Source organism: Malurus melanocephalus, unplaced genomic scaffold (assembly GCF_030028575.1).
Source record: "Malurus melanocephalus ecotype Western Australia unplaced genomic scaffold, MMel_1.1 scaffold_35, whole genome shotgun sequence".
NCBI classification, from domain to species: Eukaryota; Metazoa; Chordata; class Aves; order Passeriformes; family Maluridae; genus Malurus; species Malurus melanocephalus.
The window spans coordinates 1,214,266-1,233,814 of record NW_026623267.1 but is presented as its reverse complement, the minus strand read 5'-3'; the positions used below and the strand labels follow the sequence as shown (position 1 = coordinate 1,233,814).

Below are 19,549 nucleotides of genomic sequence, written 5' to 3'. Positions count from 1 at the left end.
TTCTTTAATATTTTAATTATATTAACATTCTTCTGTACAATTAGTAGTCCTATCTGTCCAAATCATTACATCCTTCACGCATTTAGTCTCCTTAAAAGTSCTTTTCATTTCCCAACTCTGCCCTCTTTTAAGAGCMCSCTGTGAGAGACTGAAATGTTAAAGGTTAGTGACTCCAAACAACTGATCATTTCTGGGGATGGCAGGGTGCTTTGCCCAGGCCAGGTTTGCATGCTCCTTCCACCACCCTAAGGGCAGGAGAGTAGATATAATATATAATATTTAATATAATAACCTGTGCATTCATATATATTAAGTTGATATAATTTACCACTTGAAGTAATAACATTTTAGACCAAAGTATCTCCATATTTTAAATAACAAAAACATCTGAGGCTGAAGTGAAAACACTTGTAAATAATAAAAAAGTTATTTCCCCACTTTTAGAATGAAAGCTAATACTATCTCCATAAAATATTTCTATAACTAACACTGCATTCCTAGTCAAAATATATTTGTAGCTTTCCTAGATACAGACAACCATTTGATGCAACTGCACAGATCTGAACCACGCACCATGGTTCAGTGCCAAGGCAAATATCAGTTTGTGGCACTATGTAACACATGCACACTGCAGGGTTATCACCAGGATATCAGCTTTCAGTGGTTTCAAGATGGCAATGCTGAATTATGAATTAAAATCAGAATAAAAGGAGTGAAGAATCTTTGACTCTTGCACTCTGAACAAACTTTTAATTAGAATCAGTGTGACACATACTTTTAAAACTTTTGGTTGCGCTTGATTTTCTCATTTTGCACTTTGAAAACTCTCATGAAACCTGCTCTATTGTATATAAAATGAATGTAAACAACATAAGGTATAAGTAATAATATAAAATACAGAATTAGAGAGGATGACAACATCTCTCTTTRACCTMATACCACCATGCCCACTAAACCATATTGMRCAGTGCCACATCCAATACTTTTTTCAACAATTCCAGGAATGGTGACACCACCACTTCTCTKGGCMGCCTRTTCCAATGCTTAACAAACTTTCTGGTGAAGAAATTTTTCTGCCTATCCAACCTGAACATGCTAAGGTGAAACTTGTGGCCATTTTCCCTCRTCCTATCACTGGTTGCCTGGGAGAAGAGGCCAACYTTCACCTCGCCATAACCTCCTTTCAGRAAGTTGTRGAGAGCRATAATTCCCCCCACCCCAAMCCTCCTTTTCTCCARACTAAGCACTCCCTCAGCTKCTCCTTATAGGACTTGTGCTCCAAACCCTTCACCAAATCTGAYTGATGCCCTTCCCTGGACACACTCCAGCATCTCAATGTTTTTCCTGTAATGAGGGGCCCAAAACTGAACACAGGATCCAAGGTGTGGCCTCACCAGTGGGACAATCCCTGCCCTGGTCCTGCTGGCCACACKACTGATACAGGCCAGGTTGCCTTCTTGGCCACCTGAGCACTGCAGGCTGGTATTCATATTGCAAAACAAAGCTGGTGATCATATCATCATTCATCTTTAGGAATTAATTTACATATATAAGAATATTTTACTTTGCAAATTCCAGTCTAAACATCTGAAGTTATTCAACAAAAGTGTCTCCTTCTGTTAATTTTATTTTTGGATAACAGCTATTTTTTTAAATTTTTAAAGCTCAGTTTTTTGAGCTCCAAAAAAAGGAATTGCCAATTCTGTTGTYGAAGAAATTTGACACTGAAGGGAAACAGAGGAGCTACACTCATCTTTAACACTGTTCTTATCTCCATGAACCCCAGTGACCACTTACTAGAGGAAGACATACTGAGTCTGTTTTCTATAATATTTTCAGACAGTCTTTCTGATAATAACTATATAATGGATTGATTACTTACAACCCTTGGCATAGCTTATTCATTCTTGAGATCAACCTAGAACATACTCTGCACTCTATTTCTTCCCTGAGGAGGCATCATTTGAGATAAACAGTTTCACCATACTTATTTAATCTGCACGTTGCTGCAGAAGGAAGAGGGCCAGCTAATGCTGTCTGGTGCACAGAAATATCTCTGGAAAGCAAAAGTAACTGTGAGACCATTTGAGCCAAGCCTCTTGCTGCAGGAGTCTGAGCACCCTGCACAGCCAGGGGGAATCAGGCAGCAGACCCTGTGCATTGTTTCTGCTCTCTGCTGTGTATGCTCATGTATGGACTCAGGCATCCTCTTGGCTCAACTGCCTGAAGTGCACTGAACTCCAAAAACTACAGCTCAGACACATCACACATTTGCGGTTACCGTACRCAGTCCCCTAAAACCCGCGTGCTGTAATTTCAGCCGGAAAAGCACTTCATGTTTCAAATTTAGACTAATGAACAAGAATTATCCTGCAAAGAATAAAAGACAAATTAGACCCTCAAATAACTTCCCATTGCAACAAATTTCTATTGTAACTGACTCAGGTGGCATTTTCCCAACACTCCCAGATGGCACATATCACTAATAGCTCTTAATTATCACTCAATATTCCAAGCAAATTGGAACTTAAATTATCTGTCTTCACACTAATCTCTGCTTGTTCTGATACTCATACATTAAAATTAATCAGATCATCCTACGTTTTAAATGCTSAACATAACAAAACATCATAGCAAAAATAGGAATGGAGATTTTACATCCTTTCTACTGATGACAGCGGCAACTTAATTAGACATGATTGATCACAAACTCACTTCAGACATGTTAGAACCCCCAACTGTAATCATGCAACCCCAAAATTACATTCCTATAGCTGTTCCTTTGTGATTGACAAAAAGATGCAATAAATTCAAAGAGTCTGGCATCAAACAAACTCAGTATAGGTCATAGTTGCTACTTGAAGTATGACAAAAATATTTTTTCTTCATGTGACAAGGTTGATAAGAACATAATCTAACTGAAAGGTTCCCAAATTGGCATCAGAAAAATAATGGGATTAAATGCCTACTTAATCTCAATTTTCCCCTARAAATAAGAAGGCTAAGATATGTTAAGCATTATATTTCTTATCTGCAAATTTCTACAGCTATTGGTTGAATTTTTAATTTGACAGTAGAATTCCAGACTGTTTTGTGTTTGATAAAACAAGCTGACTTGGAAATCCCAAAGTTGTCTGAAATTCCTGAGTTTAAATTCAGTCATAGGGGAAATGAGATTTCCWTTAATACCAGAAGTAAATATAAACTTCATGAAAAATTTTACTCCTAYCTCCTCAAAACCCCAAAAGAAAACGCTCTGTAGAGTACTGGCACTCTTTCAACCTCCACCATTACACACAGTATATGCTTTATATTACAGAACAGAAAACTGAACWCAAGGAAATCTAGATTATGGATTTAACTGATGAACTTCCATAATTATAGCAACCCCCTTACAGTCACAATAAATGCTGACATTTCTCCTTCAGGAAAGACTCATAATGCCATTTGGCAAACCTATGCTCAAGAGCAATTAATCCTCATGCATTTCCTCCAACTAATCCTTGTTCTGGTGCCTGAAGCTAATTTCATACATAYATTTCATAAGAGCAAATACAAACTTGAAAGACATTGATTTTTCCTGTTTACTATTAGCTGTTATTCTGGCAATCWAAACAATGACTAACAGACATAGAGAAATAAATGTCTAAAACTATCATTTTTTTTTAGCTTCCTCAAATATGCATTGCTCAAGAATTTATATGTTTTTAAGAAAAAGTGAAGGCAGTCTGTGTTATATTACTATACATAAATATGTATATGTATTATACATTATAGATGATAATTATTACACTAATATCTTATAATTATTACAATAATATCTTATCTGTCTTGTGTTTTATACYATCATCCATTAACATATGCAAGAAGAGAAAAGGAAAATTACWAAAGGAAGGCATAAGAAAAAAATCATCTTAGAAATTTCATACAAATGTAAAGAACCCATCTTTCAGGTCAAGAAGAGAGCTGCACCTTCAGGAAGATGCCCAGAAGTCGAAAGTATTTGTGTATTTATTTTTAATTTTCAATCTTCCAAATGATCAGAAGAGAAACAAGGATCAAGGGCCTTTCACTGACCATAAAATCAGCTTCATTTATGTGCATTAAAAAGTACAGACACAAGGTGGCTCTCAATACTCARGATTGAAAAGTACAACTCGAAAAATGAAATACAAATCTCTATGAGCTTTGTTTTCTTAAAATTGTAACTGATATGTTTCACCTCCCTTATTCTTACATTCGTTTATTTCCACGCTAGGAAAATACTTTGAAGATATTAAAATTCTAACAGAGAGGTTTCCMGGCTCAATCTATAACAGCATAATTYTSCTGTAGTCACTTATTTCTCCCAAAAACAAAGCCCTTTTGATAGCTGGAATTCATATAAACATAACTGAAATAACTTACATACTGTTTTTGATTAAATTAGTTCTCAGCTATTTATCAGTATTTGTTCTGTTTCATGATGAAAACAAYGAAGCTTCTACATAGAACATGAATTTGCATATGGAGAGAATCTAATAAATCATACCTTTTCTAATATGCTCTAGCTATGTTGTTTATATTGTTAACTATCACTTTATTTTTCCTTTTACAGGCTTATTAATAGTAGTGGGTTTTTCTAGCAGTATTTTACCCTTTGCTGTAAATATTTTTGTTATGAAAGTATCTGCTTTCATTCAATATTTTTCTTCCCCACAAGTGTGAAAATCTGAAATTTAAAGAAACTGGAACAGGTAGGAGAAAATAATAAAGAGGGCTCTGACTGTCAGCTCAATAAATTGGCAGTACTCAGTAAATATGTGATGCTGAATCAGTGAATTGTAGACCTGTATAGCACTCAGAAAAGGACAGGAGTCTCTTAGGAAAATCATCTTGGATATTTTCCTTAGACRAGAGATCTTGGTGGTTACTTCAAGGAATATACCCCTCCGAGGAACAAAATCTAAGAGAATACCTGAAAATAACTATTACAGCTGTTTTGTAACTACAGGCCAATGGAGGAAGAAACTGGATGTTTTCAATGTTAAAAGGCAGTACAAAGACTTTTAAACTAAGTTATAGCTATCAAACAAAAGCCCAGAAAATAATTTCTGAGTTTAAGGGATCATTAAAAGAATTATAAGGAATACTGGTGTTTCTATATAAGCATTTTAAAGCCCTGAATCACTGGGACAAAATCACATTTTCTTATTGCTTTCAGTTTCAGAAGCTTGCAGAAAATCCACATCTGCAAAAAGTTAAACAGTGTGCTGTGTTTTCTCTATGAAACACTATTTTGTGCTGTATTAAGTTGTGTCCTTAGGGCTTACTCCAAAGCCAACAGCCTCTTTTCCATTAGTTTTAGTGTGTTTTCCCATGAGATCCTTCAACTGTAAACCAGCTAGGACTCTGTTCAATTATTCAGGAATATTACAGTCTAAATGAAAGCAGGGAAATACAGTATTAATGCTTTCAAACACTTCAGGTTTCTGATTGTTGTCCTTGATAAACATACAGAGCACAATACTTGGAAAAAGTGATCACTAGAATCAAAGACTTTGCACTAGAATTCTGCATTTGGTTACAAAATTCATGCATATCAAAGTGAGAGGTGCCCTCACAGAYAGAAAATGTACAGCATTTTTCATCCTTGATGCAATGGCCTTTGATTCCTCAGTGTTTATTATTATTATTACAAAGAATTTTGAAAGGTTTTTGCAATGCTTTTGATATTCTAAATTCAAGAACCTCAGGGTTTGCCATCCCGTACTAAGTTTTTAGCATTTTGTCAACAGTTCTCAGCAYTTTAGAACTTCCAAATTTATAAGTCACAGTTTTTGTCTACTTAGAAAAAGAAAAAAAGACAGAGAGGAATCCCGAGAACATTAATTACTAACTAGAGGTCATAACCTTAAACACAGCAATAACGACAGTTTTGCACATGGCAAATTCAAATTTCATCTCATAGTTAGGACTCATAGATCGTAGAACATTTCACTGGTATTGCYCAGAGATAAAGGTCTGATAGGTGGAATGGGGATGGGTAACATTAATTTTTCTAAGAATTCATAGTTACACTGAAATTCACAAGTTTTCTAATGCTGSTGTCTTCCCATTTGCACTATTCCAGCACCGTCTCACAAACTATATACTTCCAAATCTGCCTTCCATATTTTTAGCAATTTTRTTTTCATTTCACAATACATAGTAAGCTTAATTTTTGTTAACTACGAGTTTTTATTATAGTTCATGACCAGCTTGTGTATACTCTACACTTGTCAAAAACATGATGTTGTTAGTCTAGCTTCCATAAGCATAATACATAATTTCYAGTTCTAGTGTTTTACTCAAATGAGCCAAAAATTACTAACATGGTACATGCAGAAARATGTATCTAAATGCATATTTATATGATTTTCATTCAAAAAATCTCAGTTGTGGGATTAAAATATAATTTTTCAGATTTTTACCATTTTTGGAAATGCTCTATAATCTGCTTCTGTTGGTTTTGATRTAACAATAAAAGAGTTCTGGAAAAAAAATGAGTTGTTTAAAAGAGATTTAGCAAATTTAGGCAAAAATATAACTACATTGATAAAGGTCACACGCAATGGTACCTGTACATTCTAAAGTGTAGCAGTTTGTGGCTTTATACAATAAAATGCTTTCCTCCAAGACAATGATTCCCAGCAAGAAGGGATTCTTCTGATTCTTRCCTGACTTTTGAAATTCCAGTTCAAAGGATCTTAAGATGAATTCAAAACAACCAAGATAAAAGAAGTTAAAACTAATATTGCAGATATCAAGGCTTCCATAAAAGAGATAAAGGATATGCTAAAATTAGAGACTGACTGTACATGCAACACAACTTAGACTAGAGAAAGAAATATATAGCAATAAATATTTGGCAGTTCTCTAAAAAAAAAACCTCCACAACTTTCCAGAAGTATGCTTAATAACTTTTTAACTTATTTTGTTTTCTACAAAGCACCTCTGACTCTTAGTATGTGGAATTAATGAAATGTGCATCCAATTGAAATCACTCCCTCTTTATGCTTGCTTCGAATTACTCTTTCATTTAAAAGTCTAAAAAGTGTGTGCTCATTTTACTCATTATTTCCCAATTCGTTTTAATTAGAWGTCATTGCCTGCTTCARYGCAAAAACACTTCTGTCTAGTTCTGATCAACTCTACATCTTGTGCAAATAAACTAAAGGAACAGTTTAGAAGCCAAATCAAATTTGCCTAAAATATGATATTTTGGGGAGTTGGAAGTGGAAAGTGGATGACAACAGAAATCGTCAACATAACCTACCTAAACAATTCCATCAAACCATAATGAAACTAATATTTGGAAAGCTTTATTATTTTGAAAATGAATGAAATCAAGAATATGAACTGAAATTTAATAGTTTTCTCCATTTGCTAAGAAATTAATGTTTTCTAAATGAAAAATTGAATCAAGCATCTAAATATACCTTGGTGAATCTATTTACTTGTACTTATTTCAATCATGTTTTTAAAGAGACTATCACAATATTGCAGTGATGTTTTCTGTCAACGTAGATGTTTATGAAAATGTATTTTTCAATTATAATGGGTCAAACCCTTAAATTTACTTAAAAATCACAGTTTAAAGATATCCTATATATTTATTGTTTTACAATATAAAAAAAGAAAATTTACATGAATCCTCAGGGAGCAAAAGGGACACAGTCAGTTCACAGTGATACTCTGAAGGAAAAACATCAAGCAGCCTTAGAAGAAAGCACATATATTTATTCTACAGGCTAACTGTGAACTTCACGTTTTCTTCTGAATTTTATTTCAGTAAAGACAACTACAAAGGGTGTTTTCTGATGGCCTGAATCTTAAAAGCAATCACCAACTACTTAAAAAAACCAACACACTACATCCTTCATTTACAACCCTGAAGAGTATTGCTTTGGGATGAACTTTTSTAAGTCAACTGTGATGCTTGAGGAAAAACTAAAATCAAATACAATTCACTGGACCTTGCAAAATTTACTTTCTTTATTTACTGTAGAGAAAATCAAACACATTTCCTAATAGAATGTCAGTCACTGAACAGCATCAAGACTGTTGGAGGACAATATAATTACCATGAAATACAAAGTACAACTGATCAACAAGCAGCATTGACTGTCAGTGTATAATGCAGAAACCCTTCAAATTGTTATTAACTTTTCAAACATTAGTCTTATTATTAATCATTGCTACACTATTTCCTGACAAACAAATTCCTAAGTAGATAGGATCGCTTTATTTTCTAGTCAGGATGTGATTTCCATACATTTTAAAACTGCAAGTGATCAGAACCATTTGTTAGTATGGTTTGGTGCATCTTATGCAGAAGAGGTGCCTGAAAAATGTTGTCTACAGTCTTACTGTGTAGATATTCCATGAGGTTACACACTGTAAACTAGAAGTAACTGGAACATTTTGGGAAAGGAAGTAAGACCTAGGGGTCAGTAGTAAATTAAGCTGCTTTTTTTTTTTTTTTTTTTTTTTTTTCCCCTGGAACAATCCCGAGGGATAGAAAGCAACTGAAAACAGGCAAAAATAACCAAACTCTTTGGGGTAGAGCTGAAAATGGGCTCGGGCAGAGAGCACTTAAGCTGGCTTTAATGTTATCTATAATTTCTTCTTGATGGAGTGCTCACCATCAATCAGATATTGCCAGCCTTTGAACCTGTTAAATGACAGAAAAAAAATGAAGAAAGGGAAACTTTATCCTCACAAGATACCTCACATATTTTTAATGCACACCTGAACTTGAACATGGTGAAAACAAGCACTGGCAAAAAGGAAAAGTGGGTAATGTGCTACTGAAGTGGAAAGAGCGCAGTCCTGGCCCCCAAACTTGTGAATATGAAAACAATCATACTGATTTYGGTTTTGCTTTTCCCTCTCAAATGYCTCAGAAGTTTGCAATTTGTTTCTTTACTATTAGGATAGCTATTCGATATCCAAATATACTTGATACAATGAATGAGATTTCAAGTTGAAATCCTCTTATCGAGRGAAGCTATTGATTAATAACTACTGGGAAAAGACACAGCAAACTTTTTCTTTTTGATCTGGATTACTTGTTAAAACATCCTAGCAGCTAACTGAAGGGGATTTTCACAGTCAAAGGAAAAAAGAATGTTGCATGGCTTTTTTCTCTCAGTACCCAGAATGAAGTTATAATTTCAGGAAAGACAAAGGGATCACAAAAGCTTATGTAAGAATAAGCAATAGCTAAGAATGCATACGAAAAAAGTATTATACCTTTAATACATTCACTTATTTAAATCAGTTAGTTTTACAGTAATATCAACATTTATGCTGATTTTGAAGAAAAAAAAATATTCACATGCTGCTACTGATTTTGCAAACCCCTGTGACTGCAGCATCAACCAAATAACCTGYTASAACTACTYSYTACACATCAAGGAACCTCYAYTGGCCTAATAKTCYTCCCATAGCCCACAGAGAAAAATAYKTCAGTATATTTTAATCAGTCRTTTTTCAAAAGTCTAAAATTTAAAGAGAATTACTTATTAAAAACATTCTTTTAAACAGTATAACTTTGAATTTCAGTCTCTGCACTTTGAAGCACTAACAAAGAAGACATTTAAGCAAATTTGTTACCTTAAGGTCTGAATTTACTGAATGCAAATACTGCACAACCTTGCAGAAGACKGTGGTAGACTTCATTTAAGGAGAGAAGTTTAATCATGTTATAAATATGACAAGAATTTCAAGTGATCTTACTAAGCGCATTTAGTATTTAATAGGAAATTTTGTCAACAATGAAAGGGGATGCTATAGGCAACACATTATCCCAGAGTTTATCAGAGCATTTCCATGGAGGATTAGTAAGAAAAGGCATTAAATCTTATATTTACAGTGGTTAAATCCATTACTGATTTTAACCTGAATAACTCTGAAATAGCTGAGAAGTTCTGCACAAAAGCATAAAAACCGTCTTTTAGTAGTTCCTTGAAGAAAAACATCAGCACCCCTTGTCAGCTGTATTTGCAACCTCAGAGATCATTCTAGAAAAAGGTTTGCTAACCCATTTTTCTTCTAGGAGCTCCATTACTAATGCGGTGTGGCTTCTGGAAGTAGAACAAATATTCATGAGGCGGCTTTCCAGTGATAAACAGGATGAAACTAAGCATTGTTGCATATCAAACTGACACTCATGATAGATAAAACAGAATATACGATCAAGATTGGTGGGGGGGGGGAAGTCCATTTTATTTTTTCACAGAAGATTGTTACTTGTTACCTCAGTGATAAAACTATCAGAACCTGAGAGAGAACACAAGTCTGAAATCCTTCGATAAGAGACTGATTTTCACAAATATAACTGATAACAGAATTTAATTGATACCATATATTTTATACCTTCTGATTTATAATAAAAACACTAGAAAATTCCAGTAGACTGGAGCGCACACAGGTGCGCACAGAGCATCAAGCTGAAAATAGGACTACAAACTTAAAGCTGTGCAAATACAGMTTCCAGAATGACACATAAAAAGTAACTATTATAATAACAGAAATATACATCAAACTTCAAGTGGTTTTCCTTTTTAAAGGTCAGGAAAAGCAAAAGCAAAAAGAAATTGCTTATTGTTTCTGTCAACTTTTTATTTCAGTTTACAACAGTTAACACTTAACTTTAATATCTAGGAATACTGCTAGAAAACCTGAAGGCAATATTTTTCTATTGTTCACAATATATCCCTCTGTAAATCGCCTCCCTGGAATCTAAGTGTCCATCTGAATAACAATGCTAAAYTGCACAGCTCAGGATTCACTAGAACAGTGGAATCACTCTACACAGAACACATTTTTCTTTAACYCATCAATTGTTAGGACCACATCTTATAATGAATTTTATCTCTGACCTTCAACAGGATTACTGAATAAAATATCCCATGAAAGAAATACAGAGAATTTAATTCCAGTCTCTGAGAGATAATTAGCAAAYATTTTTCAAAAGTAAAAAAGTATAGTAATTATAAAACAAATAGGAAACTTCAATATATGTTTGACATTTATTACAGCTTAATGTATTTGAATACCCATCCTCATTTTATTTTTATAGTTTTTTTAATGGCATATCTAATATTAGATATGTTATTAGTAAAACAAAAATAAAATGAGGATTGCTCTGAAATAATTAAATGTCAAGCAAATGATTACACATTAAATATTTGATGAATTGTCTCTAAAAWTTAATTTCTAATAGTTTAAAAATGTTCRACAGATAATTAAGAGGATTAGTAATTGCTTTCAGATTTTTAAGGCCAGTAAAGAATACAATGCTTTTAACTATTCCATTTGTTCAATTAATGCTGTGACATAGCCTTCACTTCCACTAGCTGTGTCTAGACTAGAACATGCATGATTGGGGTATTACTTATTCTTTTAAGTCGTATACTGGATTTCAGATGGTTCTAAATATGTTATTCATCCATTACAGTGAAAACTGCATACAGAATACAAAATAGGGACTGTATTACATTATCAAGATTATTCTCTGCCAGGTATTGCTAAATTTCATGTCAAATGAAATGGCAAGACCGAATGGCCTGCAGTCTGATAAATTTGGGAATGGTGCCAATAAACATCCATTTATACAAGACAGCTCTTGTCAGACAAACACGATATTATCGTTATGATGCTTAGATTAATCACTCTGCATCACACAGCACTGATATAATACAGTTAGACTTCTGTCAGAAATTTCATTTATAAGGTGTGGCATGGGGAATTGAGTACTATATAAAATGAATTTCACTTATTAAAGAGATTAAAATCAGGCAATGATGATCAAAGAAATTAATTATATATAGAAACTTGCACATGACAGAAAGTCAATGATGTTCTTCAGAGATCCAGTTTGACCTATCGATATTTAATATTTGTACCAGTGCTCAAAAATTTAAAATATGAGTTTGATTAAAGTACAGTTTRRAAAWCAGAGGCACTGAAGGAATRTTAAATGCWTGCAAGKAAAGATCAGTTCCAYACCRCCACTTGGCTCACCTATAAGTGAGRTTTGAGATATCAGGGAACAAAGAAACTAGGTTGTGTTTGGAGAGTGGATTTTAAAAAGAACCCAGAGAAGCTCTTACAAGTCATGTGTTTTACCACATTAATACTCAATTTATTGCATAAAGTGTATCTGATTTATAGTATAAGGTGTAAGATCTGCCATGCCAGGTCAGACACACTGTTTAGAGCAATAGTTTCTCTGAACAGCAAATGCCTAAGGGAGATGAGACTAAGAATGCCTTTCCCCAGTATATTCTCTTGGCCACTGTAAGTTTGCCATTGAAAGACTTACTGAGTATCTTGAACTACTGCTAACAACAATAATTCACTATTTAAATGAATAAMAACTTTCTCAGTGAAAAAATTTAAATCAGTGAAGGGAATTGGTTTAAGATCCCGGGTCTAGAGCACTAGGCAGGCCAATTCAGACATGAAGAATTACACATGTCAAAGCTATAAACATTTTAGAAATTGTTACTGGAGCTCAAACAGAATTTCGTGCCTTGCTCAATTCCCTACATCACATTATGAACATTTCACAACAGCTGGTCCTTCTTGTACACAAAAACTGTGAATCCATTAGKGTGTCCCTCCAGTATTTCTACAACTCTGACTTGTTCTACTTAAAGCCACAGTTGTCTGCAATAACTTTTTTTCTTTTTTTCTGACAGTTGTAATGGTACAAAACTGGGCAGTTATAATTCCTGATGACAGTCACATAAGCCTAAACAAGCAGGGTCTGCCATACACCAATGTGATACTGAAGTTTGTACCTTAGCCAGTAAACCCAGCTTTAGAACTACCTGTGAAGAAGAAAACGTTTACATTTTCAGGCTTTCTGAATGWAGATGTGTATTGTACTTGCCTCAGACAATGGTATTCTAGCCTCTGGTGTTTAATTCCAAGATGGGTTAATGGAGAAAAAGCAGAAAATTAAGGAAAATAACCAACTTCTTTATACCCAGCTTGACTTCACTGTGCCTTGTGGTAAACTTTGAAATCTTTAGAAATATTAGTGCCCAAAGTTCCTATGACAAGACACATGATTGTAAAGCCCTTTGGTAAGATGCATGCACTGTTCTTATTATAGCTACTTCTGTTAGAAATATTTACYGCTAAGAAAGAAAAAGGAAATTTAGTCTGAACAGTAATAGTTTTAATAACAATCCACCACATGGTCTAATCAGTGAAATCTTTGGTGTACTCATAAGTCTTCATATGTAAGAGCCTTAATTGCTCAGTGAAATGTTGCTAGCATATTAGTCATTTTATGATTATTGATGGCTGTTTATGCACAGTTGCTGCCTTGGCAGAGTATATATCTTATTTGATTAGTATCTTTATTGTGYTAACTGTACATAAATAAAAATATGTCTCAAAGATACATGCTGTGATATAATTATTTCAATACATTGCATTCATGTTGGTTTAAATAGCAAGTTTCTGATGGACAGAGAACACACAACCCCTTAATAACCTGAAAACTCCTTTTGTAGACAATAGGTATTAGGTAACAGAGCCAAAATCAATAAAATACTTAATTCTTACTGTAAATAAAATGAATATAATTTAGTTTTGTTTGTTGAATGGATCCTGAAAGATGACAAATGGAAGTTTGTTGGAAAAAGTTACTGGGGCTGTTGTGCTGCAGATTTTAGTATGACAAGGCCTTCACTATATTTTTAGTATTGCCATTACTGGTTTACTTACATGTGACAATGAAGGAGCCCTTAAGTACACTGCAGTGTCCAATTTGTATAAAATAACAACARTAGCAATAACAATAATATTTTCCCCCAATATCTAGATCGTATTGACGTGTGCAAGAAGTAAACTAATCTGAATTTACGCTCATGTAATACGTGCATATGACATACTGATCACTGGAAGAATTTAATGAGTTCTTCCATCTCTTGATAACGATTGCAAGACTCAGGAYAGACATAAGAACTCTGTGAGATCTCTTCCTGAGAACACAATTCTCTCTCATTCATTGCTATATGTCATGGTTTAGGAATAGTACTCCCCAATCTACTGCTCCCACTGAGAGTCCAAACCGTGAAATTGTTTGCTTCTCCCCCACCCACAGCCACASCCTTGGATGGGCTGGAGAGGAGAACTGAAGGCACAAAAGGTGAAAATCATGGGTWGAGATAAGAACAATTTACTGGAAACAGCAATGAGAAAAGAAAACAAACAGAAACAGCAACAGAAACTAATGACAGAGGGTACAAGGAAGAGGGGAGCAATTCATGTACAATTCCTGGAATGGGATATCACCCAGCTGCACTCTGCAGCACCAACACAACCAGAAGGAACCTCTTCTCCACAGAAAAGATTCCCTTCCCCTTGTCCCCAGAAATGATGTGAGTTGGTCCAGACCAACCTTCCAGTCCCCTCTTRGCTACTGAAAAAAATTAACTGTGGTCTGGCCAAAGCCAGGACACTGATCTTCACCTCTTCCTTCTAATCTGTTTATAAATTTGTTCTCTTAAGAGTCACACTTCTCGGCCTTGCTTTCCCCAACAATCATCACCAGCTTGGTTTGTAAGTGCATTTTGCCTCATCTTCCACACTCTTCCTAGGTACTAATTCTTAAGATTTTTTAAAATTACACTGGGGAAGATTTCATAATTTCTCACATTGCATTTTCAAGCTTGAAGTTTTTCTTTTAACACTTGGAAGTGTCTATCATTAGTACTCATCTTGTCTACAGCTTTCCCTGAAAAAGGATGATGCTTATATTTGCATATTAAAAAAGTAGTACACGCATGTAAGAATTGTTATTCTATACCCATGTAAGAATTGTTATTCTCAGAGTTTGCTGAGAACAACAAGCACATTTCACATGAACCTGTATAGTGACAATGTTTTACTTGCATTTTTTTGTGAATAGCATGCAAAGCCTACAACTTAAGTATTCATTTCCATTTACCTCTCTCTTTCCCAGTTTCTTCCTCACTTCCTAATTGTGATGCCAAGCCATCACTGCTTTCAGTGAAGGCGAACACCCCCCTATTCAAGCCATTTCTTCAGTGTAAAAACAAAGAGATTTGTCTGCTTCACAGAAGCTGCCCAGCAGATTCTAATGTGTGATTCTCTAAATAAGCCAAAAACTGCCTTCCCAAAGACCACAATCCTCAGTCTCACTGTAAACCACCACAACTTTYCTCTGAATACTGAGCTCAATCCCTACAATCAAATTTGCCATTGATGGAAACAGCTGTTGCCAATTCTTGAGCAGCAAAGTAGGGGCCTGGTTGGACTCAAAAGCGGTCGCTAAGTGCAGCAGATGAACATCATGGGTTGCCTCAATAATGCCACTATCCCAGATAACAGCTGAACATGTAAAAGGGAAGAATTCTGCCCATATCTACTAATAAGTCACAGCCACTGCCTCCACATGGACAGACAGACCCCAGCAGATCTCAGCCAGAACAAACCTGTCCTCTCCTTCCTGCTCCTTTGAACAAGGCAGGAGCTGCACATACCCAGTTTCACTGTGGAGCTCTGCACAGTCAAAGATCAAACTAAAAGAGAGCACAACTCCCTCTCCACTTCCCTGTCTGTGCTTTCCAGTATGGTGCACACGATGCACTGCCTCAGAGAAATAATCTACTGCTATATACACAAGTAAAAAGTATTATATCAGATCAAAACAAGTTTACACATATTCCAAATGGGTTTAGAACTTTTCTCCGTGGCAGTTTTGTGGCTTCCATCAACACACGAAAATGCTTTCTAATTATTTTAATCTAATKTAATCAATTAATGAATAGTAAAACTAAAGCTACAGGAGCTGTTTTTCCTGATATACACAGTAAATTGGATTAATACTTCTTTGACAGACACCTCACAAAATATGTACTGCTGAAACARGCAAAAGATTTTTCTAAATTTYTTTAGCAATAATTTTGACTGTCTAAATAAGCTTAATCACTAGTTTATTTTTTTCTTTTGTTACCATTAAAAAACTAACATTATTTTTAATAAATGAAGGATTTCAGATTTTGTTCAAAGAAATCTAATAAAAAAAATTCAGCATTAATTAGAGTTATAGTAGAAACATGGGGTCTCCAAGTTCAGGTTTGATGTTATTTTTATAATGCAGCAGACACTAGCATCCACTAGAAAAAGAGGGGCTTTTTAATATGCTATTTTATGAAATATAAGGACATCAACTTATAAGACCCTGGTTTTAAAATATTTATTATAGCTCTCAGAAGCATCTTGACAAAAAGAATGTATTCGATCCTAATTTTACATTTCTCTAACGTTTCAGAAATCTGTAACATCTATGCTCCATTCATAATTACTAAGACTGAATGAATCTTTTCACATTCTCTTCAGAGGTTTATAATAAGGCAACATATTTATTACAACTAACAACAGACAAGAACCTAAAACCCTCAGAAAATTCTAATTCACAGAAGTACAAAATATTGAAGCTTATTGATTTGCCAGTGCAAGAAGGTATCTCATACATATATATTACAATTTTTACAGTGAATAAGTATCTCCTCCATACTCTTATGGAGAGACAAACACAATTATTTTTCAAGGGATGTTAAAAAGACACCGCTAACTCTAATCTTTAGCCCTTAGTTGATATCACCAAATGTAAATGCCGTACACAACACAGAATTAAGAATTGTTACGGAAATATTCTTTCAGTAGAGGTACTGGCATATTCTTTGCAACTGGTGGTTTAGGGACTTCCTGAGCTGCATACATGAAGGCTCTTGTCAAACAATACATGTTGCAGAAGACACAAGCAATTATCAGCTTTATCTTAACAAATAATGCACCGGAACCTTCCTCTTCTGTCACCATTATTTCTTCTGTTTCCCCATTCAATTCAGCAATTTTGCATAACTTTTCAAAGCAAAATCTTTCCAGAAGCTCAATAATGCTGCATCTATTTGCATGCTGGACTGTCTTGTAACAAACATCAATTCCAAGACTGAAAAGACTATCAGTGTAAATTATTCACGTACCTGTTTTTCAGCTTGTCCATATTCTGATCCTTGGGGTGACAAGAAGTGACAAATGTGACCATTGTTTTTTGCTTTTTCTCGAAGAGCCATAGCAGTTCGTACTGTAGCATTTCTGGCATGAACAAACACCATCACCTTTAGACAAAAAGAAACAGGGCCAAAATAAATAAAAAAATAGAAATAAAAAAAAAAGGTTTAATCAAATAATGAAAATGCTTTAATTACAAAATATTCCCTATGGAAATGACAAAAACTAGTTAACACATGACATACTGACGAAAACTAATGCCACTTAAGGGCAATTAAAGGATGATCCTGCCTACATTGTGTTTAATATTTTCAAAGAGCTTTTGAGAAGATTTCATTTTCTTAAAAATCTTCAGTCTTTAAAAAATAGTGAACAATTGTTGGCCATAAATAGTTCACCCTCACAAATAGTGAGATCAACATGGATGTAAAGGGTTGTATTATTTGACACATCCTAAATRATCTGGAAAGCAAATAGTGGGGTGATAAAAATTCTGATGCTACAACTTGGCTATGTGAGAAAAGAACAACCAATGAAACAAAAGAGAACTACTGTGCAATGCTCACAGTTAAAAGCCCACAAGAATATTGCCACTGTTAACAGCAGGACCAATAATACAATATTCAAGAGCCATGAAAACACTAATCAAAATGTTTGAGAGAAATGTTTTTACACTTCTTTCATGCTGCTGAGAATGTCRAGAGTCCTCAAAAAAGAGTTGGTATCTTTTACCTAAAAACAACTAAAATATTCTTTTCTGATTACTGCCTGCCACAATACATGTCTGGAAACAATCCTGTGAGCTTTAGAAACTTTGTTAGTCAGAGGCACTGATACATATTTCAAGAACTGGAATGGGACAGATGGATTGGGACCATATTGCAGTTTACGCTTGGAGCTCCCCTTCTCTTCTGTTTTGTCTGTTGTACTCAATAAATTCCAATGAATTCATCAAGTATGAACAATAAAGAGCATTATCCTTCTGATTCTGGTTAGCAGAGGCTTGGAACAGACTTGATAAAACTTCAATTATGATTTCTAAATCTTCAGCCCACATGTATGACAGCATTTGACACCATAGCAATCATTCATTCAGAAAGACCTAAGACCTTAGTATGCAGACAATGACTAAGAAACAAGCATTGTGTCATGTCCTCTACCCAGCCTTTCTACAGTTCTTACAGATACTTAATTTTCAGACTTGAAGCATGTTTTCTTTATGATATTTACTTCCCACTGTTTYTAAAGTAGTAATGCACACCTGAATTCATCGATTTTTATATATTAAATGATCACATATGTACACCTGAACAAATTTAAAGTGACTGCAAAATTGTTGACTCAAAAAAAAAAATTCTTCTCAGACAGACAACAATCTCTACATCCTGTTACATTTTGTAATCTCTGTACTTCACCATGTTTTTARAGAATCAGCCTTAGCTACAAACTGACATATAACACCTTGTTGAATGTTTTTTCCCTAATGAAGGTAGCAAACATTTATCAAATATACTGTAAGACAGCAATAGAGTCTTAGGAGGGTTAATTTAGCCTGTCCTAACTGTGTCAGAGAATATTATATTTCGGTGGCAAAATCTCTGTGCATTACATTATGCAAATAAGTTAGGAAAAGTAATTTAGAATAGAGAGAAGCGGTTCCACAGTTACAAGCTGTGTAATTAGATCTGCACTCTGCAGTTCAAAGCTARCTCTGGTGTATATAGCCCTAGTGCTGAAAGCGTCTGCTGCTGCTCTCCTGAAACCAAAGCTTTTAAATAATAAAAAATATACTAGAAAGAAGAAAGCAAATGTCTCTAGCTAAGTTACCTCCCCAGAATTTTCTAAAAGTATAAAACAAATCAAACCTTATCACTAAAAACTTCGTTTAAAATTCACAGCAGGAACTGCTTGCATTCCCCAAGAGTTGCATATTCCAGGTTTTAATCTTTATGGAACATGTTAGTGCATCAGCAAAGCATTGACAAGTGTGCTATTACTACTAAAAGTTTATAATCAGGTACTTGAAATACCTTTAAATACAATCCTTTGCCTTGGACAGCAAAGATGCTTGCATCAACTTTTGCTACTGAAAAATACATTTTTCAAACTGATATTCTCTATGACAGCCTTAAAATGGTGCATCACTTTTSTGGGAAAAAAACACTGCTTCTTTCAGGTATCTTTCTATCTTGTTATTAAAGTGCWGGYCACTTGAATGCTTGAATTCAGCAASTCTTTTACTTAWYRCCTCTCCTYGAAGACAGAAGACCTAGGTTTTGCCACTCTGCATCACACCTTTCAAAGAAACTAAGATGAAGGAATGAATTTATTTAATTCAATGTTGATAATAATTATGTAGTAAATAAATAAGTATCTATATTTTAGCCTCAAGAAATTGTTCAGCTTCACACAGCTAAATCCTCATAACATGTTCTTTTATGTGGTTCTTGATCTGGGTATTCAC

At 34.6% G+C, this 19,549-nt stretch overlaps 1 protein-coding gene across 1 annotated transcript in view; it reads right to left on the bottom strand.

Annotated features, from left to right (window-relative positions):
• The window catches only part of ASCC3 (activating signal cointegrator 1 complex subunit 3), a 232,247-nt gene that overhangs the window by 107,265 nt on the left and 105,433 nt on the right, over positions 1-19,549 (bottom strand). Inside the window, exon 13 of the mRNA XM_057364088.1 lies at positions 17,058-17,192. Coding sequence (XP_057220071.1) covers positions 17,058-17,192 — 135 coding nt within the window. The remainder of the gene's footprint in view (positions 1-17,057; positions 17,193-19,549) is intronic.